This window comes from Mastomys coucha, unplaced genomic scaffold (genome assembly GCF_008632895.1).
Source record: "Mastomys coucha isolate ucsf_1 unplaced genomic scaffold, UCSF_Mcou_1 pScaffold9, whole genome shotgun sequence".
Lineage (NCBI taxonomy): Eukaryota > Metazoa > Chordata > Mammalia > Rodentia > Muridae > Mastomys > Mastomys coucha.
This window is the reverse complement of record NW_022196915.1, coordinates 43320971-43344141: the sequence shown is the minus strand read 5'-3', so window position 1 is coordinate 43344141 and position 23171 is coordinate 43320971. Positions and strand designations below refer to the sequence as shown.

General features: G+C 40.6%; 1 protein-coding gene across 7 annotated transcripts; it reads left to right on the top strand.

Annotated features, from left to right (window-relative positions):
* The first annotated feature begins 71 nt into the window (after nt 1-71).
* Nucleotides 72-20470, top strand: Zmym5 (zinc finger MYM-type containing 5). Of its 7 annotated transcripts, none has more exons than XM_031361586.1 (9): nt 72-714; nt 2348-2445; nt 4118-4273; nt 5337-5765; nt 5943-6033; nt 10842-11130; nt 12212-12374; nt 13029-13235; nt 16702-20470. In XM_031361586.1, exons 4-9 carry the CDS (start codon nt 5382-5384, stop codon nt 17434-17436), a joined length of 1869 nt encoding a protein of 622 aa, XP_031217446.1. In that variant the 5' UTR covers nt 72-714; nt 2348-2445; nt 4118-4273; nt 5337-5381; the 3' UTR covers nt 17437-20470. The 7 variants fall into 7 exon arrangements, with proteins under 7 accessions (XP_031217446.1, XP_031217443.1, XP_031217445.1 ...); XM_031361583.1 differs by having other exon boundaries at nt 2276-2445; XM_031361585.1 differs by lacking the exon at nt 2348-2445.
* Nucleotides 20471-23171: the final 2701 nt, after the last annotated feature.

Genomic DNA, 23171 nt, shown 5'->3' with positions numbered 1-23171 from the left:
CCTCGAGGTGCGGGCGGCGGCGGCCGGAGGTCGCGGGGTGTTTTCCTTTCTGTGCTGCGGGCGGTCGGGCCGGGGAGGGGCCCTTTGGCCCTCCCTCCTGGGACCCGACAGAGACCCCAAGTTTTCCGTGTTAAGAAGCGGCCGCTTAAGTCCCGCGGCGTTTCTCTTTCGTTCTCTCTGTCGCAGCTTTTAGTCTTCTTTGGGCCAGTTTCTAATGGCTGACATGGTGCCTGTCGCGATCTACTGTGGAGTAGGAGCCTTAGGCCCTAATCAAGTGCTTGCGGCGAATGGGACTCAATTTTTGAACCGCTCCCGCGGCGGATTGGTACTTGAGCGGTGACTATTTCGGAGAAATATGAATCCCTTTCTGACTTGGAGGACGTGTTTACTCTTTTGCTCAGCTGTGCGCTCTACTAATTCTGAAACTGGAAAGAATATGTTGAGCTTGGCCTACTGTCGTTTTTTAATAGTTGATCTCTATTGTTTATTTGGAGAACGTTGATAGAACAGATTGGGAATAACATCACCTTGATTTATTTCCTCCTCTGGTGTTTGGTGCTATGGGGTTTGGTGCTATCTCCGAGCTGTTGATGCTCATTCAGCCTGTGTGTTGGGTTTTTTGTTTGTTTATTTGTTTTTAAATTTCCTTTTATTCTAGGATCTTCAAGCCACTCTGGTGAAGCATTTGGCAGAAATAAGGAAAACAACTCCATTGTGAGTCATTTTCCATAACTTTCCTGTTTAAAGTTACTAGGATAGACTGTTTTCTGTTTTGTTGAAGCGAAGAGTTGCTGCTTGAGTGACTTCTGTTGAGAAAGTCAAGCCAGTGTGATCTGTGGGAAGACACACACCTTAGTAGTATATGTTAGTACTACTAACATTGCTGTCTTCTCTCCAGCTCACACTAAAAATTATTTAAAATAAAGATTAAATATTTTTAAAAATTACTGACATCTTTTAAGATTGAGGAAAAACGTATTACAGGTTTTTTTTTTTCTGTTTTAAAAAGATTATATTTTGAATGTGTAGGTGTTTTGCTGCATGCGTGTCTGAGTGCCACTTGGCTGCAGTGCTCAATAGGTCCAGGAGAAGGCAGTGGATCCTTTAGAACTAGACAGCAAATTATGAACTGCACTCAGGGGTGTGGGGATTCATACCCTGATCTCTTGGAAGAGCAGCCAGTGCGCTTAACCACAGAGCCATCTCGAACCCTGTGATTTCTTGTACAGTACTTCGTAGACGTGCACTTCTTTCTTTCTTTCTCTTAAAGATTTATTTATTTATTTTATATATGAGTACACTGTAGCTGTCTTCAGACACACCAGAAGAGGGCATCAGATCTTATTACAGATGGTTGTGAGCCACCTTGTCGTTGCTGCAAATGGAACTCAGGATTTCTGGAAGAGCAGTCAGTGCTCTTAACCACTGAGCCATTTCTCCAGCCCCCAGACATGTATTTCTTATTTTGAGAGAGAAAGAGAGAGAGAGAGAGAGAGAGAGAGAGAGCGAGAGAGCGAGAGAGCGCACATGTGTGTGTGTCTGTCTGTCTCTGCCTTCCTTCCTTCCTTCCTTCCTTCATTCCTGAGGAAGCTAGAAGGTGTTGCGTCCACTGGAGCTTAAGGTACATGTAGTTGTGTTCTAGGATCACCTGGGTGCTGGGATCAGAACTCTGGTGCTCTAGAAAAGCAGCAGTTATCCTTAGCTGCTGAGACACACTTCAGTCCCCGTCAATTGTACCGTTTTAAACTAGGGCAGTGTCAGACTATAGAATTCTGTCTGCCTTTTTAAGATTGGAGATTGCACTGGGTGTGCAGGTACATTTACAGAGCGAGTTCCAGGACAGCCAGAGCTAAACAGAAAAGCCCTGTCTTGGAAGACAAATGTAAAAGGCAACTGAGGGGCTGGAGCATGTTGAAGCCCTTGGTACTCTTGTACCGGACCTGGGTCTGAGTCCCAGCACTTACATGACAGCTTGCAATAGTCTAATTCCTATAGGCCGCCTGCATGCTTATGGTGTACGCACATATACTCAGGAACACCCACAAAATTAAATATTTTGAAAAATTTATACACCTTAAAAGAATGTTTCTCACCAGACTGTAGTGGCACACATCTTTAATCCCAGCACTTGGGAGACAATGAGTTTGAGGCCAGCCTGGTCTACAGAGCAAGTTCCAGGACAGCCAGGACTACCGTGCAGAGGAACCTGTATAGCGGGACTATCTCGGACCCACCAACGATATAAATAACACAGAGGCATATTAATATTTTAAAGCTCCATCCTTTTGCTGAGCAGTCTCCTGACTAACCTGACTACTCCTGGCATTATTTCCTGCTGTGTGGCCAGATCTACATCTTATGCTCAACTCTGGTCCCTCTGTTTACGTCCATGTGTGCTAGCTGCCTGAAAGATCCACCTTCCGCTTCCTGCCCAGCTATTGACAGGTGAGGAAGATGGGATATTTACAGAATATGAAACCAGTGATGGGCCATAGAAATAACAGTTCCAAGATCCCGCCAGCATTTTGCTCTCTGCCAGTACAGAATTAATAGCTAAATATACAGAGACATACCTTCACATTGTATACCCTAACAACACTGTCTCAAAAAAAAACTAAACAAAACAAAACCCAGTGTTTCTGAAGTTGCTTAATGCTTTGACCTTTCCTTTATTGCAGTTCCTCATGTTGTAGTGACTCCTAACCATAAAATTATCTTTGCTGCTACTTAATACTGTAATTTTGCTATTAAGAATTGTAAATATTTTTGAAGATAGAGGCTTACCAAAGGTGTTTCAGCCTACAGGTTGAGAACCTCTGCTTCAAAAGTTCAAAGCCAGGGGCTGCAGAGAGGGCTCAGCTAGTCCCTCCCAGAACACCCATACACAGTCAACACAAATAAGAGCATGGCTATTTCTATTACCTAGATTTCATCTTGGTAATGCTGGTTTCTTGTTAATCACAGTTAGTTTCTCAGACCCAGCTAACTGGGAGCTACAGATTTAATTATGTCACACAAATGACCCTGTTAGTCTTTGCTTCCCTTTGAAACATCATAAGCCATGCTTCCAGCAGCTGCATTTTTCTTCACACTCTTTTATTTTATAGTCCGTCATGAAGGGAAGTTAGGGCAGAAACCTAAAGGCAGACACTGCATCTATCTGCCTGTCTTCTACAACCTAGAATAAATTGTCCCTGGTGGTACCACCCCCAGTGGGCTGGGCCCTGATACCTTATTCATTAATCAAGGGATGCCTCACAGGCTTGCCTACAGGCTAGTCTGATATTTTCTACATTGAGGTCCTCTTACCCTTGGTGACTTTAGCTTGGGTCAGGTTGACAAGAAAAACTAACCAGCGCAAAGCACTCTACATCTATTTACACCAGCTCTTTTTGAGATGCAGTTTTTTAATGTTTATGAATGCTATGAGTTTTATTATTTGAAAAAATTCTGCAGCTGGGCAGTGGTGGTGCACACCTTTAATCCCAGCACTTGGGAGGCAGAGGCAGGCGGATTTCTAAGTTTGAGGCCAGCCTGGTCTACAGAGTGAGTTCCAGGACAGCCAGGGCTATACAGAGAAACCCTCTTGAAAAACCAAAAAAACCCCAAAAAAACAAAAACAAAAAATAAAACAAAAAACCAGACAGATCCAAGTTCTAAACAACTCATTGAAAATGTACAATTGAATGAAATGAGGGCATGACTGCTCCAACGCATGGTTGAGAAGGTTTTTATTGTAGGTGTGAGAAAAGGTACAGCCAGAAGTACCTGGAAGAGTCCAGAGCAGGGAGAGAAAGTAGACTGAACATAGCCAGCAGAATAAACTGGGCCATGGGGGTGAAAGGTAGGTAGCTAGAGAGCCTGCAGAAGAGAAAGGACCAAGAGGACACATGGCCAACATGGCAGGGCTATCTAGGAATGCGAAACTGGGAGAATGGAGACATGTAGGGTAAGGGGCAGGGTGAGAAGAGCTGAGAGGAGCTATAGGTACTGAGTGAGCCTGGAGGTCAACAGACATTTTAGTATGCTAATAGGTACCATAGTTAGCCATCCGTCCAGAGTTTCATTTTGTACCTGACAATAATTGAATGTAATTTAAATTTTTTTGTTTGTCTAGTTGGTTGGTTTGGTTTGGTTTTGACTTTTCGAGACAAGAGACAAGGCTTTTCTATATAGCCTTGGTTGTGCTGGAATTTCTTTTGTAGACCAAGCTGGTCTTGAACTCAGAGACATCTAAATTCAAGCTTCAGTCTCTGGAGGCCTGGGATTAAAGGTATGTGCTACCACAACTTAGCAGGACTTTCTCATTTTGTGGTCTTTTGCTTTTTTGTTGTCTTGAGACCAGGTCTCTTTAGCTAGCTATACCTGGCTGTACTGGAACTTTCTAAGTTAGTGGTTCTCAGCCTTCTGATGCTGGGACACTACCCATAAAATTATTTGGTTGCTACTTCATAACTGTAGGTTTGCTACTGTTATGAATCATAATTTAAATAACTGATATGCAAGTCCAAAGGTGTCATGGCATTCAGATTGAGAACCACTGTGCTAAGTAGGCTCCAGGCTGGCCTGGAACTCAGAGATTTTCTAGTTTGCTTTGTTTTGGTTTGTTTTATAACAAGGTTTCCCTATGTAGCCTGGGTGTCCTGGAACTCTCTGTAGACCAAGCTAGCCTCAAAATTAGAGATCTACTGTCTCTGCTGGGATTAATGGCATGTCCCACCCACCATGCCCAGCTTTTTCTTTTTAACATTTTAAAATTTTATTTATTTAATTTTACTCTATGTACATTAGTGTTTTGACTGTAAAGATGTCTGTGTGAGGGTGTTGGATCCCTGAAACAGGAGTTACAGACAGTTGTGAGCTGCCATGTGGGTGTTGGGAATTGAACCTGGGTCCTCCGGAAGAACAGCCAATGCTCTTGGGTACAAGTGCCTGTGGAGTTTAGAAGAGGGAGTTCCAGGCAGCTGTGATTCTCCTGGTATCGCTGCTAGAAACTGAATGGAGGTCTTACATAAATGAGACTAATAGACACTCTCAACTGCCAAGCAGCCTCTCCAACCCAAATTTTGTTATTTTACATTCAAAGAAAACTTAAGCTATTTTTGTTGAGTGGAAAGTAGCACAAAGTAAGAATTGACTTTTTTAAGGACAATCAAATTGCATATTTTCTATCAAACTCCACAAGAAATTGGTTAACAGGAAAAACAGAATGAAAATCACATAAATGGTTTTTAAAATGTTATCAGTGTTATTAAAATTATTTATTATTTACATATAAATAAAAATATTAAAATTGCTGTAGTGAAATTAAAATTCCTCTCCTCTGTCTCCTACAGACTCTTCAGTGGGAAGACTAGCTGACTGCACGTTGGGCTTTGGCCATGGAAGCTCACCTTGAAGATGTGGAATCATCTGCTGGTCCATCTAGATACACACCTGTGGAGGATGATGATGTCGTATTTATTGAATCAATACAGCCTGCAGTTTGTGCTCCAGCTATACCTAATGAAAGAAACTTTGTATTTGCTCCGTCAGAACATGAAGCTGCACAAGGAACTGATTCCACAACTCCCCCTTCTTCGAGAGATTTGACTTCTCAGAAGGGAAATATATGTGAAACAATTGTAATTGATGACGAAGGGGACACTGACACAAATGGAGGGGAGGAGAACAATCCTACCGATTTTATTCAATGGGGACCTCATGGAAATAAAAATAGTATCAAAAATGTGGATTTCCACATTGCCAGTGTATCAAGAAGCAAGGTAAACTCAGCAAGGGTTCACTAATAGTGTCACCTTTAGAAGCGGGTGTAAGCCCTAGAGGCTGGGTGAGAGGGGAGTTTAATGATTGTACATCAACCATAGAGTATCAACTTGGGACATGTCACTAAAGGATTCAGTGTTAATGTACAAACACACACCTGATTTTTAACTTCACAGACCAAGACTGCAGTAGGACCTTTTAATCCCGGTAGGATTGATGTCACAGATGCATTTCAGAATGGAAGATTTGCAGTTCATCACAATCCTGGTAAGCAATAAGTTGTATTTGCCTTATATTCAGGTAAATTTAGCTTTCTCTGTGAGTCTGTACTCATGTACCTAGAGACCAAAGCTATCTTCCTCTCTTGTTCACTACCTTATTTTTTTAAACTTTTTTTTTTTTTTAACTGACCCTGGAGCTCAGTAGTTCAGCTAGATTGGTTAGCTGGCAAACACCAGAAAACCATTTCTCTTTCTTCTTTCTCTCTCTCTCTCTCAACCCCTCTCTCTTTCTCTCTCTTTCCCTCTCTCTTTCTCTTTCTTTCTTTCCCTTAAAAAAAATGTCTTTTAAGGGTCTCACTATGTAATCATGGCTGTTCTGAAACTCACTCTGTAGACCAGACTGACCTCAGACTCTCAGAGATCCTCCTGCCTCTCTCCTAAGTTCAGGGATTAAATTTATGAGCTACCATTCCTGGCTTAACTTTAAAAAATTTCAGATTTCATTTTCTCTGTGTGTGTGTGTTAGCTACAGTACATGTAGAAGCAATGACAGCTTGCAAGGATCAGTTCTCTTTTATATAGGATCTAAAGATCCGACTTAGGTTGTCAGGTTGGCTTCCAGTGATTTTACTCAGTAAGATATCCCACTGGTTTTCGTTTGTTTTGTTTAATTTCACTTGAGTACTGAAGCTCAAACTTAGGTCTTCATGATTGCACAGTCCTGGGACAAGCCTTTTACTAGCTATGTCATCTCCTCAGCTCCCATAGCTGTTCTTTTTAGAACTCATATCTGATATATTCTGTATAAAATAAGTTATTTGCTTTCATATTAAGATAGAATGTGTTAATATAACTGAAGTTTATTTTGTATCTGTAATTTGGAGAGGTGAATTTTTTATTTATTTATTTATTTTTTGGTTTGGTTTGGTTTGGTTTTTTTCGAGACAGGGTTTTTCTGTATAGCCCTGGCTGTCCTAGAATTCACTCTGTAGACCAGGCTGGCCTCGAACTCAGAAATCAGCCTGCCTCTGCCTCCCAAGTGCTGGGATTAAAGGCATGCGCTACCACTGCCTGGTAAGAGGGTGATTTTTATTTTGTAAAGAATTACTTATTTATTTTATACACACAAACACACATACACACACACACATTGTAGTTGTCTTCAGACACACCAGAAGAGGGCATCAGATCCCATTACAGATGGGACTTGAACTCAGGACCTCTGGAAGAACAGTCAGTGCTCTTAATCACTGAGCCATCTCTCCAGCCCCCAGGTACTTTTTTTTAAATCTAAAGTTACTCACATCAAAACTGTTTTAAGGGCTGGAGAAATGGCTCCTAGGACTTACCTAAGACTACAGAGGTTTAAGGGGCTGAAAGGAGCCTAGTGTAGGAGTTTAATGGTTTTTAGGGTATTGATTTTTAAGGGCTAAAAAGTAAATGACCTAATAACACAAAATGAGGTTAATGGTCCCTACCTGTAATCCTAGTACTGAGGAAGTGGCAATAAGAGGGTCCCAGTTTGTGGCGATCTGGTGTTACATGAGACTTTTTTTTTTGGTTTTTCGAGACAGGGTTTCTCTGTGTAGCCTTGGCTGTCCTGGAACTCAATCTGTAGGCCAGGCTGACCTCGACCTCAGAAATACACCTGCCTCTGCCTCCCAAGTGCTGGGATTAAAGGTGTGCACCACCACCCAGCGTTACATGCGACTTTATGTCAGAAAAACTGCAGCAAAGGTCCAGGTGTGATGTCATGGGCCTTCATCCTAGCACTGAGGAGACAGAAGCAGGTGGATCTCTATTTAACCAGGCCAGCTAGAGCTGCACAATGGGACCCTGTCCCCTCCAAAAGAAGGACCTATAGAAATTGGTCTTGCCATCCTTGTGTTTTGTTTTAGTTTTGCTTTATTAATATTTCTAGCTATGATAATCATTCTCTGATACTGATTCAAGGAATTGTCCTTTTAGTAACTAGGTAATTTTTGTTTCTACTGAGAATATTTAAGAATAAGATAAAAACTAATAAAATATCCAGCTGGGAAGATAGCTCACAAGTAAAATGCTTGTTGCCTAAACATGGAGGCCAGAGTTCAAATCCCTCAACCCCATATAAAAGCTGGGTGGGTGTAGCAGCCTTCCTAAATTCCCAGCACATGGAAGATGGGGGTCATGTAATCTCTGGAGCAAAGTAGATAGCCAGATTAAGTGAATTAAGCTTCAGGGAGAAATGAACACAAATTTGACAGTGGTTGTAGTACTTACTAAACTTTGGGTGAATTTTCTTTCTTTTTTTTTTTTTCCTTTGGTTTTTTTGAGATTTGGGTGAATTTTCTAACTTCCTAGTTCTTAATTTCTCTTAGGGGGTGTGTGTATGCGTGTTTGTAGAGAGAGAATTTTATTTTATTTTGTTGTTGTTTTTTTGAGATAGGGTCTCACTATGTAGCTCTGGCTGTCCTGGATCTTGTGTGGGCTGCCTCAAACTCATAGAGATCCTCATGTCTCTGCCTCCCGCGTGCTGGGAAAGGGCTGCACCCTCATACCCAGCTTTTCTTGTATATATTACATGGAAAGATCTGGACTAAATAATACAGGCCTCAGAAACTCTCTGCCTGCTGATCAAAGTATAAAGTTCTCAGCTGTTGCTCCAACACTATACCTTTCTATTTCCTGCCATAAAAATCATGGACTAACTAATCCTCCGAAACTGTAAGCAAGTTGCTAATTAAACATGATATCTCTTCTCAGCAATAGGACAGTGAGTAAGACTGACACTTGTGGTCTTAAAATGTATCTTGAAGATGAGGTATGGGAAATTTTGGCTAAGACTTCAATCTGAGTAGAAACACTAATATACCCCTCTCTCACTGGTAAGTTAATTAATTTATTTAAAGGCAGGATATCTATAGTCTAAGCTGGCTTAGAACTCAGCTAGTCATTTTACCTAGGCAGCATTTGGGATTACAAGCATGCAATAAGGGCTGGAGAGATGACTCAGCAGTTAAGAGCACCAACTGCTCTTCCAGAGGTCCTGAGTTCAATTCCTAGCAACCACATGGTTGCTTACAACTATATGTAATGGGATCGGATGCCCTCTTCTGGTGTGTCTGAAGATAGCTACAGTATATTCACATACATAAAATAAATTAAAAAATAATAGATAGGTTAAAAAAAAATCCCCAAGCATGAAATAATACACCCAGCTGAAAGTTTTTCTTTAGGAATTTAAATAGTTGCATTGTAAAAATAGACACACTTAAAAAAGAAAAAAGAAAAGCCCAGCAGTTGGTGGCACATGCCTTTAATCCCAGTACTTGGGAGGCAGAGGCAGGTGGATTTCTGAGTTCAAGGCCAGCCTGGTCTACAGAGTGAGTTCCAGGACAACCAAGGCTATACAGAGAAACCCTATCTCAAAAAAAAAATGAAAAAAACAAACAAACAAAAAAAACCCAACAACAACAAAAAATATAGACACACTTGTTTTATATATGTGCCAAACCTAAAGTGTTTTTTTTCCCCCCAGATAAATTACCATTTTAAGAGCAAGGCACGTTGATGCATGCCTTATCTTTAATCCTCGCACATAAGGAGGCAGAAGCAGGCAGATCTCTTAGAGTTTGCGGACAACCAGGGCCATTACACAGAAAAACCATGTCTTAGAAACAAAACAAAACAAAACAAAAATGACCATTTTAAGCAATGTAATACTGGTATCTTACTTAATCCTTTACAAATATATTTCCCTTAAGTATCAGTAAGTCTACAAAACAAAACTATTTGGAGAGTTGAGGTTTATTTCTCTCATAATATTAATCTTGACAAATCTGATAAAGATTATTATGTTCTTCTATTCCTGCTGCAGCTTTAATCTGTTTGCTATCTAGATTTAAGTATGCAGAGAAAGTCTGATCCCAAAATATAACTTCTGCCTTCTCTACAGTTGAATGTGTATTTTATTTATTCCTTATAACACTGGAGAATTAGGTTTAATTTCAATTTATCAGAGAAAAAAGCAAGCCATAGAGCTGAGAATTTAGCTAAGTTGTAGAGCCCTTACCTAGCATATACATCTTCAGCACCACAGAGAAACCACAAACTCATAGAACTTTCTGTACTTGCATGATATAGTCTATTCAGGAGAACTTTATACCTGAGAAGGATGACAACGACTGGTGGTTTGCCATATTGCATAATAGAATATATCATTTATTTTTTTCCCTGATAAAAGAAAATATTCCTTAGAATTCAAAGTAGGTAGTTGTAATAATCAGTTGTGTGCGTGTGTGTGTGTGTGTGTGTGTGTGTGTGTATCTGTTAAGTACCTGAAAGAAACAGCTTAAGGGAGAAAGGACATATTTTGGCTTATAGTTTTAGGGCTACAATTTGGAAACCTGGAAGTATGGCAGGCAGCTCCAAGGCTGGAGGAACCAGTAGCAGCTGCCTGAAACATTTGCTTTTAGACATAGTCTTGATACAGTAGCCCAGTCCGTCCTTGAACTTATAGTCATTCTCCTGTCCTTATTTACATCATACTTTGATTATAGGTTGCACCGCCATGCTAGATAACACTCTCTTCTTACAGGAGAGAACTGGGGCTTCAACCAGTGCTGTAACCTTAAGCCCTTCCCTAAATCCCTCTCTCTACCTGTGTCCACCAACTGGAGACCAACTGTTGAAGAATGAACCCATGGGAAACTTTTCATACCCAGTGGAATAGTAGGAAGAATACTGGATTGATTGTCAAAGTTATTTTGCCTTAACCACATGCTATGAGTCTCTTAAACTCTTAAATTCAAAAGTTGCTAAAATGTATTTGTATTTATTCCATCTCTTTTTCTTACTCATTTTGTTTTAAAGATTCTTGGATCTCCCAGTCAGCATCATTTCCTCGTAACCAGAAACAACAAAAGGTGGATTCTTTATCACCAGTGGCCTCACTTCCTAAACAGATATTCCAGCCCTCAAACCAACAACATCTTACTAAACCTGCTAATAAAATTACTTGTGCAAACTGCAAAAATCCTTTACAGAAGGGGCAGACAGCTTATCAACGAAAAGGATCAGCTCACCTCTTTTGTTCAACCACCTGCCTTTCTTCTTTCTCCCATAAGCGTACTCGAAAGACACGGAATGTAGTGTGTAAAAAGTAAGCAGAACTTAACATTTCTTCATGTGCTCTAGTGCTCAGTTATAAATGAATACTTGACATAATTGTAAGCTAGACTTGTGGTAGGTCTGTCAGATGTTTTCACATTTATTGAGATTGGGCTATTCTAGAACTGTAATCTCATCTATGCTGTAGTTTTAAAAAAGAATGTCTATCGGTATAGAAGTACATTACCCTTCTCTCAGTTGCTACATTGGCCTTTTCTGTTCTATATTTTACATGTTACTTCTGCCAGCCTACCAGTTCAGTCATTGCCTTTTCCTTTTGAGTCATCTCCCCAAGCCCACTACCAACATTTTTTTAAGATTTATTTTTATGGTACTGGAGAGTTGGCACAGTGTTTTAGAGTGCCAGCTGCTCTTCTAGAGGACCTTGGTTTGATTCTCGGTGTCTAGGTTAACTGTAGTTTGCTCCAGTCCCAGGGAATCATCTTTGTGGTACATAGACATACACACAGGTAAAATAACCATACACATAAAATAAAAATAAAGGAAAAAATTTTAAGTCCTCTGTATGTGTTGACAAGACTCAGAGACATTGCATCACCCACTAGCTGGAGTTAAGAGGTAACACTGAGCTGCCTGATGTAGGCTAGGCATCAAACTCAGGTTCTCTGTAAGCTAAATGTGTACCAGTAAACCATCCATTTAGCACCATTGGTCTTGTTTTTTCCTACCAGTGTTTTTCTTAAAGATTTACTTATCTATATCAGGTTTTGCCTGTGTCTATATAGTATACTGTGCAGGCCTGATGCCATCAGAGGCCAGAAGTCACTGCGTTCACTGGAGCTGGAGTAATGGACAGTTAGTTGTTAGCCACTATATGGGTACTAAGAACTGAACTTGGGTCCTCTGCAAGAACAGCCAGTGCTCTTAACTGCTGAGCCATCTCTCTAGTCCCAAGTGCTAGCATTTTAAATCCTAGACTGCTAAGGAACATTAATGCTAGAATTTTCATTTGAATTTTCTTCTGTATTATTTAGGAAATAGTGGAAGTAAAGTTGAAAGTAGATTTTAAAGTAGAGTGATCTTCAGATGTTTCTTTCTCCTTTGTGTTTCAGAGATTCTCCTGTAAGAACCACAACTGTTATTCCTCCAGTGGAGTCAAGCAAGTCCTTACAAGAATTTTATAGTGCATCTCTATCGCCCTATGAAAACTGCCAGAGTCTTAGGAAAGAAGTTTTTACTAAGTCAAGATGTATAATCTGTAATAAATTAGGAGAGGTCTGCTCTTCATACTGTTACTATTGAGATTCGTAGAAATGTTAATTTTTAAATGCTAGTATAAGCTCTGCCATCTACCCAATGTCCATATCTTAAATATTCTGATTGGAAGAACTTTAAAAATGTTATTACTGAATGGTAGTGAACACCTTTAATTCCAATATTTGGGAGGCAGAGGCAGGCATATCTCTGTATTTGAGGCTAGCCTCATCTACTCATAGTGAGTTTCAGGACAGACATACTACGTGCTAAAGAGATCCTCCCCACCCCTGTCCACACTTCTCATAGTATCTGTTTCTGTGGAATTAGTTGTGATAATTCAGTAATTTCAGGACAATGAAAGACACAACAGATCCTACAGGGATGTGTGGAACAAATGGCTTGATACATTTTCAAGAGGAAGAACCATACATTCAGGCAGTCCTTTGTTTTACATTGTCCTTGGTAACTAAATCTGATGTTGAGTAGCTTTGGGAGCCATTCAGATCAAGGATAAATTTATCTGTTACAGTTTTCAAACCATCTTACTGCACATTCTATGTATAGATAACGATTCCCTTCATCTGCCTCCCAAATGCTAATACAGGAAAAGTCTAAATACTCTAGGGCAATAAATTATAAAATACTGTCTTAAGAAATTTTGTTTTCTTTTAGGTTCGCCATGAAATCAGTGTTAACAGTATAACACATAAACTGTGCAGTAACAATTGCTTTAATGAATACAGATTGACGAATGGTCTAATAATGAACTGCTGTGAACAGTGTAGCAAGTATTTGCCCAAGAGTACTGGACATAGCATTCTGATTACAGGTCAGCAAAAGAGATTCTGCTGCCAGAATTGTGCAGACGAATATAAAGAGGTAATTGTCTTGTTTTGTTTTGTAATATATTTTATGGGTTTTTGTTTGTTTGTTTTTTGAGACAGGGTTTCTCTGTAGTCCTGGCTGCCCTGGAACACACTCTATAGACCAGGCTGGCCTCGAACTCAAAAATCTGCCTGCCTCTGCCTCCCAAGTGCTGGGATTAAAGGCATGCGCCACCACTACCTAGCTTATTTTTTATGTACATGGGTGTTTTACCTTCATGTTAAATATTACACATATGCATTATATTCATGTGTGCATGAATATAATGTTTATATACCATTCTGGCCTCTGAGAGCATTAAGGATGCATGTAATTCTACTATTTTTACATGCATCCTTAATGCTCTCAGAGGCCAGAAAAGGATGTTGGATCCCTTGGAACTATAGTTAGAGACAGATGTGAGCCACCATGTAAGTACCTAGTGATCAAGCCCAAATCCTCCGGAAGAACAGACAGCTCTCTCAGCACTCTTAACTACTAATGTAATTTCTCCAGCCTCAGGTGCACTCAGATTTAGATGTGTATCACCACACTGGGCTTTTTCTTTTTTCTTTTTTTTTTTCTCTAGACAGGGTTTCTCTATGTAGCCCCCTGGCTGTCCTGGAACTCACTCTGTAGACCAGGCTGACCTCGAACTCAGAAATCCACCTGCCTCTGCCTCCCAAGTGCTGGGATTAAAGGCATGCGCCACCACTGCCCAGCAAAGATGTTTTGTTTTGTTTTTTTGTTTTTTTCCACACCAGGCTTTTTCATTTTGAATGGTGGTGTATGCCTTTGATCCTGGCACTAGGAGGCCAAAGTAGGTAAATCTGTCTGAGGTCAAGGCTACCTGATTCTACCTAGAAAGTTAGATCAGCCAAGACTATAGACCTCATGTCATAGGGATCTGACTAAATATCAAATTTTATCTTTAGCAATTTCACACATGAATATAATGCATATGTGTAATATATTTTCTTTTTATTACGCTCATTCCTTGCCCTTTCTTATTTCTACTTTGTCAACTTCCCCTGCCCCTCCAAATCCCTTCCCTATGTTCATGTTTGTTGTATTACTTAACTTTTCTGTTGTGATAAAATACTATGACTAAGGCAATTTATAGACAAAAGGGTTTATTTGGGGTTCTGTATTACAGAGGCTAAGGTAGAGGCAGCAAGGAAATGGTAGGAGTATTAAAACCTCAAAGCCTTTTTGGAGATCTCATTCAAACTACCACGCTGTCTTTTATTTGTTTTGTAATTAACTGAGTTTAACTAGGGCTACCTATGTAACCATGTGTTTGGCCTAGGATACCTAATGTCTGAACATGCTCAGGAGTGTATGCATTCATATACTTATGTGCACATGTACATATGCCATACATAAACACATATGTAAAAACAGTAGAATAAGAATATAAGGCTTGCCAGGCAGTGGTGGCGCACACCTTTTAATCCCAGCACTTGGGAGGCAGAGACAGGTGGATTTCTGAGTTCAAGGTCCACCTGGTCTACAGAGTGAGTTCCAGGACAGCCAGGACTACACAGAGAAACCCTGTCTCAGAGGAAAAAGAAAAAAAAAAAAGAATATAAGGCAGGCTTGCACATAGAATATAAAGAACAAAAAAGTTGGGGAAATATGTATATCAAAATATGCTTCAACTGTATATCAGGATCTTGACTTGTTTCAAAGTGATCGGTAGCAGGTCTTTAGAGAAGAGCAGTAGAGAAAACTTTGTGGTATATGAACATTTTAAGAAAAAACTGGGCTGGGGATAGCTCAGTAGCAGAGGATTTCCTGGTAAACACATGTAATATGCTGGTATTAAGTCCCTGATGACAACCACCACCAACATACAAAAAATTAAAATATTCTCATTAGTTGCTCATCACTGAATGATGTGTAGAATCATAAAATGTAAAATAGGGAGCTGGGAAGATGGCTCAGTAGTTCAGAGTTATTGCTGCTTTGCCAGAGGACTCAAGTTCAATTCCCTGCCATCACATCAGGTGGATCACTGCCAACACCAGGAAATCTGACATCTGGCCTCTACTGGCACCCCTTCCCCCTAAGGAAAAAACAAAACTTTTAAGAAAATACTTAAGTTCTATGTAAAATACATAATTATTATATTGTGTGAATAATGTGTGTGTGTGTGTGTGTGAGTACAGGTGATCACCATGACCCACATGTACAGGTCAGAGGACAACATTGTGGAGTTAACTCAAGCCATCACCTCAGGCTTTCACAGCAAGTGCATTACTGGCTAACATAGCTCCATGGCCTCAAAACGTAAACAAGCTTCTGATGTAAGCCAGTGATTTGGGAAACATACTTTATTGTCAGTGCTTTAGGGATATTGTTTGCATCTAGTGTGTAGATGCTAGGTCTGCTCTTCAACATCCTCCTTATGCATGACAGTCCCTTAAATGACTGCCCAAGACATCCTGTTGCTGTTGAGTGAACATGTTGCTGGGTAATGTGAGGGGTAAGCCATGTGAGAAAAGGAAGCTAAACTCCCATCTTCTTAGTAAGTCTGTTGATGCTGGGTATTGTGGCAAATGCCTTTAAAATCTCAGCACTGGAAGGCAGAGACAAGGGATCTTACTGAGTTCCAGGACACCCAATGACTTATAGAGAGACCCTGTCTCCAAAAACAAACAAAAAGCAAACAAAAAAAACAAAACCAACAACCAAAGAGAAAAGTCAGTTCAGTTGATGATACTTAAAGCCAGGAGGAAAATAGTGATGATGCAAGATATGTAAATTAAAGGACTGGTATGTTGCTCTTTAGTGCTCCCCTAGCATGCCTAAAGTTCAGGATGCGATCCTAAGTACCACATAAACACTGGCATGTTGGTACATTCCTGATCCTGGCACTCAGGAAGTGGAAACGGGAGGATCAGAAATTCAGGATCAGGCTTGAGAGATGGCTCAGTAGATGAAGGCACTTGCCACCAAGTCTGACAACTTGGGTTCAATCTCTGGAGCCCACAATGACCAAGCCAGTTAGTTAGTAGGTTCTCCAGGACAGGAGCCAGGATTAAAAAGAAAAAGACAACTAGACAACATTGTAGCATGTCCCCAGCCTGTTCTGAGGCTGTGGCGAATTTATTTTTTCCCAATATGCTTTTATACCATTTTAATTACATGCAAATAATAAGGTCAGTTCTAGGTTAAGGAACAAGCAAGGCAATAAACAAAGTCCCATGATCACTGTTTCTAAGGGAGGCAGAGGCAGGCCTGGTCTACAGAGTGAGTTCTAGGATAGCCAGGGCTACACAGAGAAACCCTGTCTGGGGGTTGGGGGGGGGGGGAAGGATTGATTTTAGGTGTGTTTTGCTGCATGTGTATATGTACACCAAGTGCATGCCCGTGGTATGCTTTATGTCTTTGGTGGCTAATAATGAACCATTGCCTGCTCTTATTTCTTTATTTCAACTTTTAAAATGCCAGTAAATTATAATGTATTTCTTTACAGATAATGGAAGCAAAATCAAAAATACTGCTTTTACAAAACAGAAAAAGGAATGCTATCAGAGAAGAAAATGAAAAAAAATTACATGAATCATCAAGTACACTTTCAGGAAACACAGGAGAAATACCAGAAAAAAAGGAAAAGATTTCAGAGATAATAAAAGTTGCAGCAGACTGTAGCCCAGATACATCATCAGAGGAACAAAATGTGAATTTACCTTGTTCTGTGGCAGCAGTATCCGATACATTTCAAGAGCAACTAGGAGACAAAAATTCAGAGGAATTTGATATGTCCATTGTACTTTCTTTGGATCCAGGTTCATGGCCCCGAGTTTTGAGTATGAAAGAACGTGAATTTCTTGTCAAAAACGATCCACCTCAAGTAAGAAATTTTAATTTTCCAAAAGACAGTGCAGGCAAGAAGTTTTCAGAAACATATTACACACGAATTCTTCCAAATGGTGAGAAGGGCACCAGACCCTGGCTGCTCTATTCCACCTCTAAGGACTCTGTGTTCTGCCTGTATTGCAGACTCTTTGGGGAAGGAAAAAATCAACTGAGAAATGAGAATGGGTGCAAAGATTGGCATCATTTGTCACATCTTCTTAGTAAACACGAAGAAAGTGAAATGCACATCAGCAATAGTGTTAAGTATTCAAAATTAAAATCTAACTTGGAAAATAAAACCAATGAAGCTACAGAAGGTGAGGAAGATTGTGTGCAACTATTGTACACATAATGTCCTGTCTGCTCTACATATGACAGTGTCTACATTACTTGGACACTGCCATAGAAAGTTTTGTACCATACACTGTGTAAGAGGAACTTACAGAAGTTCATTAGCAATATGCCTAATAGCAAATAAATAGTAAAAATATTCCTGTTCTAAATCTAAAAGCAATTGGCAAGAGTGTAGTCATTCTTGTAGATTTTAGCAAAGGCAGTTTGAGCTTTGTCACTATGAGGGTTCTCACCTTGTAAAGTGTTGTTGGAGGACTTCCACTTAATGGCCTAAGAGCAAGAAAAGGCAAGATGGCATGTGTGACAAGCTAAAGCAAATATATTCAGGTGGTGATGCACGCTTTTAATCTCAGCACTCAGACACAGAGAGTTAGATAACTGTGAGCTCTAGGCCAGCCTGGTCTACAGAGCAAGTCCCAGGACAGCCAAAGTACACAAAAACCCTGTCTTGAAAAACCAAAAAGAAGGAAAAAAAAAAAAAGAAAGTGCATTCAAACAGCATAAGAAGCTACGGCTGTTTGCTATTAAACCAAATTCTTGAATTTTATTTCTTTGAAACTTTTTTTATTTGAGCATAACAGTTTATTTGTTGTGGTAAATAGAGGTAATTTGTGTTTTATTGGTTTTATATTTTTGTTTTCAACTTAATGTGTAAATGTTTTAGTTTTGTTATGAGAATTATAGAGACTATATAGCTGTTATATTAGTATAAATATAAGAAACATTAAAATTAACATTAAAATGTGGTATGTATATATGTATGTATACATATATATTTATGTATATATAGTTAATTTTCAGTGTTATGTTAATTTTTCCTGTGAAAGTATACTCCATGTGTGAAATTTGAGAAACTATAAATCTAAAAAAATTTTTCTTTAGACTTAATTCATTTTTGTTTTCTTGTATAAAAGCCTTTACTTATATGGATTTGGGAATAGTGACACTCTGAATTCAAAGCCAGCCTGGTCTACAGAGCGAGTTTCAGGACAACTGAGGCTACATAATCTCAAAAAACAAACAAACAAACAAAAAACAAAGAAAAAAACGTGTGGTAGCTACAACTGGAGCTTGGGTTTTCTGGATGAAGATTCTCTTGTGGGTTTTCACAAGATTGTCGGTGAATTCCTGGAAAGGAAACTTAGTGAAGACAGTCTCTTTCTGGAGGCTGGGGCCAAGTATCTATAGGTGTTAGGGTGGCCTCAACACAGTTGCCAATGGTGGCAGGGCAACCCGTGGCTGATGGGTAGCAGTCATCAGTACTGGCTGGCCATCAGCACTAGCTTCTTGGGACGGGAGCAGGCATGATACCACTGTCTGTGGGGACAGGGAAGAGATTTGCCAACACAGAGGCACAGTCACCTGGTACCTTGCATAGAACTATGGCACTTGCCAATCTTGTTTCTCCAGTAGCCTCTTCACACAGAGAGGATGGAAAGCTTGGCCAAGATGATGGTGGCCTTTGGATGGCAGTGGCTACCTTCTTGGAGCACGTAACGCCAAGACCAACGTGACCATTGAAGTCCCCAAAAGCCTTTACCTGGACTGATGGCCAGCCCCCGTCTGCTCCTGCACTGGCATAGTCTTTAGAGCCTCATCCTTCAGGGATGTACCCAGGAAAAAGTCAATAATCTCAGACTCCTAACGTGCTGGGAGAACAGGTAGGTCTCTTCCAGGGGCTTGATCTTTGTATCCTTGACTAGGCAGTCCAGCTTGTCCCTGGCCTACCTCCAAGAGCACTGCAGCCATGACCACTTCTGCAACTCCCTGGGCCTCCAGGCCCTCCAAGTGTACCAGCTTCATTGGCCATTTGGCATTTTCCCAAAGAAGAAGCAAATCTAAAAGGTTTTGATGGCTATCTATGGTCCTGATCATGAATTTGATACTTTTATTTTTTGCTTCTGATTTCTGATGTTAATTTTATCATCTGTTAAATTCTTAGGATATGTGAGTTTTGTTTTGTTTTGTTTTTTTCTTCCCCTCTTTGGGGCTTTTTTTTGCAAAACAGTGTCATTAACAATGACCTAAGGAGATGCTTCCTTCTGCATGGGAGCACTTGAGGTTCAGTCATGTTGCTCTGTGACAGCATTTTCTAAAATACCCACTAAACCATTCTGGGTAAATTATACCTTTCCAGGCAGAGGATGTAGTTTGGCTAGTAGAATGCTTGCATCACACACAATAAACTGGGTTTGATCTGCAGACTGCATTAGCCATGTGGCAGCCGACCTGCAATCATAGCACTCAGATGGTAGACGCAAACAGCAAGTGGGAAGCCACCCTTGGGTTTATGAAACCCTGTCTCCAAAAGAAAGTTGCTTTTAATCATTTAGGCTTGGATCTAAGTGAGTCATGGTGGCTGTCAGCTGTAATCTCAGCACTAGGGAAGTTGAGGCAGGAGGATTGTTAACAATTCAAGGCCAACCTAGGATACATAATGAGTTCTAGGCCAGCCTGAGCTATAACGTGCAATTCTCATAGAGAGATAGAAACTGGCTGATTTTAATGTAAGTACAGCTTTGTGATGTCTCCAAAATGTCACTTTACACTCCGAGGTCTATGAGACTACTTTAGAAAATATAACACTTTTTAGTTTTATGTGTAGTGTTTTGCCTGTATGTTTGTTAAATGTACCATGTGTGCACTTGGTGCCCGAAGAGGATATTACATCTGAAACTGAAGTTACAGCTAGGAACCAAGCCTGGATTCTCTGTGGCTGTAAGGGTCTTAGTTCTCCTTGCTGTCTTGATTTGGTGTTGTGCTGAGAACATCAGTGTGGAAATAGCATTGCTCTGCTGTTGGGGTGATCCTCTCTATTATCTACATGTTTATTGTTGAAATATTTCCCAGGACAGGGTTGCTCTATGACAAGCTATGTATAAAAGTATATATAGCTTGACATACTCGGTTTATGACTGGCATTCAGACAAAGGTGGTAGGAAATCTGAACCATTTGTATGTTCTGCCTCTTGGGAATCAGTATCATCATGTATACCAATTTCAACTGGAAATAAAAATTAGGTCTAAGTCTCTTTATTGCTGATATTCTTTGGTGAAAGTAGGTTTTACTAATTTTTTTCTCCTGCTCCCCCCAATTCTCCCCCCACACACACCATGCCCCACTCCTGGAATTTGCAGTATGGGAGGGAAACAATTGACATGTATTTAATTGTAAAACTTTTTTTTTTAAATGAAGCCTCACTATGTAGCTCTGATTAATCTATATAATACAAAGATTAGACTGGCTTCACACTCACAAAGAGCTATCTGACACTTGTTCATAGGAATATCGGAATTAACGGCTTATGCTACTATATCTACTACTCCTTTTTCATTTTTAAAGATCTTGTTTATTTAATGTATATGAGTACACTGTAGCTGTCTTCAGACACACCAGAAGAGGGCATCAGATTCCATTACAGATGGTTGTGAAGCCACCATATATATATGGTTGCTGGGATTTGAACTCAGGACCTCTGGACGAGCAGTCAGTGTTCTTAACTGCTGAGCCATCTCTCCAGCCCCTGCTGCTGCTCCTTTAAAAACATTTTTTAGGGCTGGCAAGATGGCTCAGTGGGTAAGAGTACTGACTACTCTTCCAGAGGACCTGAGTTCAAACCCCAGGAACTACATGGTAGATCATAACCACCCTTAATGAGATTTGACACCCTCTTTTGTTGTGCCTGAAGACAGCTAAAGTGTATTTATAATAATTTATAGTAATAAATTAATCTTGGGCCTGAGTGAACAGAGCTGACTGGAGCGAGCAGAGGTCCTAAATTTAATTCCCAGCAACCACATGAAGGCTCACAAACATCTGTATAGCTACAGTGTATTCATATACATAAATAAATCTTTAAAAAAAACATTTTTTAAAATTATGTGTTCCACATGCTTGCAGACCCTCTTGGAGGCCAGAAGAGGTTACCAAACAACCTGGAAGTGGAATGGCTGGACGTGCCTAATATGTATGGATCATGTAAATAGAGCCTAAGTCCTCTACAAATGCCCTTAAACACTATCCACCTCACAAAAAACAAATCACAACCATTTGTTTGTTTGTTTGTTTGTTTGTTTTTTGAGACAGGGTTTCTCTGTATAGCCCAGGCTGTCCTGGAACTCACTCTGTAGACCAGGCTGGCCTCGAACTCAGAAATCCACCTGCCTCTGCCTCCCAAGTACTGGGATTAAAGGCGTGCACCACCACCGCCCAGCTTATAAAATTTAAAAAAAAAAAAAGTCTTTTGTTTGTTTGCTTTGCCAGGGGGTGGTGATGCAAGCCTTTTATCCCTGCACTCAGGAGGCAGAGATAGGAAGATCTTTGATTTTGAGACCAACCTGGTTTAAGTACCTCTCTGCTGGGGGTGGGTTGGGGTGGGGGATGGGCACCCCAGGGCGTTGTCAGCAGATCTCCTTGGGAATGCAGGGCAAAGTCTGAAACCGGGAGTCCCAGTGGTTCCAGGTCTCCTCTCTGGGTATTCTGGGTACCTGTGTACTGTAGGGAGAGGGAGTCAGGAACCCAGGGGACCAAGGTTTACCTTTCTCTTTGGGGTGTCTGTACACAGCAGGCTGAGGGGAGAGCTGAATCCGATTTGAGTGGGAACAAGAGCCAAGAGTACCAGTGGGGCTAGGAGGGAAGAACGCATTCCTCAGGAGTCTTAGGCAAGGTTCTTTAGTGGAAGGCCTTCCCTGCTGTGATCCCTTTTTTGTTTTGTTGTTTTTCGAGACAGGGTTACTCTGTATAGCCCTGGCTGTCCTGGAACTCACTCTGTAGACCAGACCAGGCTGGCTTCGAACTCAGAAGTCCGCCTGTCTCTGCCTCCCTAGAGCTGGATTAAAGGAGTGAGCCACCACTGCCCCAGCCCTGCAGTGATCCTTAATGAAGCAGTTCTGAGATGGTTCTTGCTTGTTCACATTGGTTTATTTGATGGTAGATGTAAATGCATACACTTTATTTGGAGTGAACCAGGGATTATACATCTTCTGTGGAAGAATACCCAGGAAGGGAAGCTCATTGCCTGAAGGCTCACTAGATACCTCATTAGCATTGAGAACTCCAAGTTTACTTGACTGTTTGTGGTCCTCTCAGTGGGGTGTCATAGTTACTCGGTCTAGAGCAGGTACAGTGGCAGGTAAGGGGTGGTCCCACTCCTACTGATCTCAGATCTTTGAGATTCCTACTGCCTGAGCTCATGAAACCTTGCCATTTCTTAAGTTTGTCTGGTAACACAGTCCCACATGCCTTAAATACATAGTTCTAAGACAGCCTAGGCTACAGAAAAACCCTGTCTCAAAAAAAAAATATTATATATATATATTATATAATATATATATGCTATATGCATAATATATATATTATTGTATATATATATGTATTACCACTGCCTGGCCTGAACTCAGGACCTCTGGAAGAGCAGACAGTGCTCTTAATCTCTGAGCCATCTCTCTAGCCTCCTCATGCCCCCTCTCCCCCCAAAAAACCGTTTTAAATTAGAGAAATTAATGTCAGGCAGTGGTGGTGCACGCCTTTAATCCCAGCACTTGGGAGGCAGAGGCAGGCGGATTTCTGAGTTCGAGGCCAGCCTGGTCTACAGAGTGAGTTCCAGGACAGCCAGGGCTACACAGAGAAACCCTGTCTCGAAAAAACCAAAAAACCAAAACCAAAACCAAAAATCAGTCTGATGTCTGACTCCTTGAACAAAGGGTTAGCCAGTCTCACCTGATCAGTGTTCT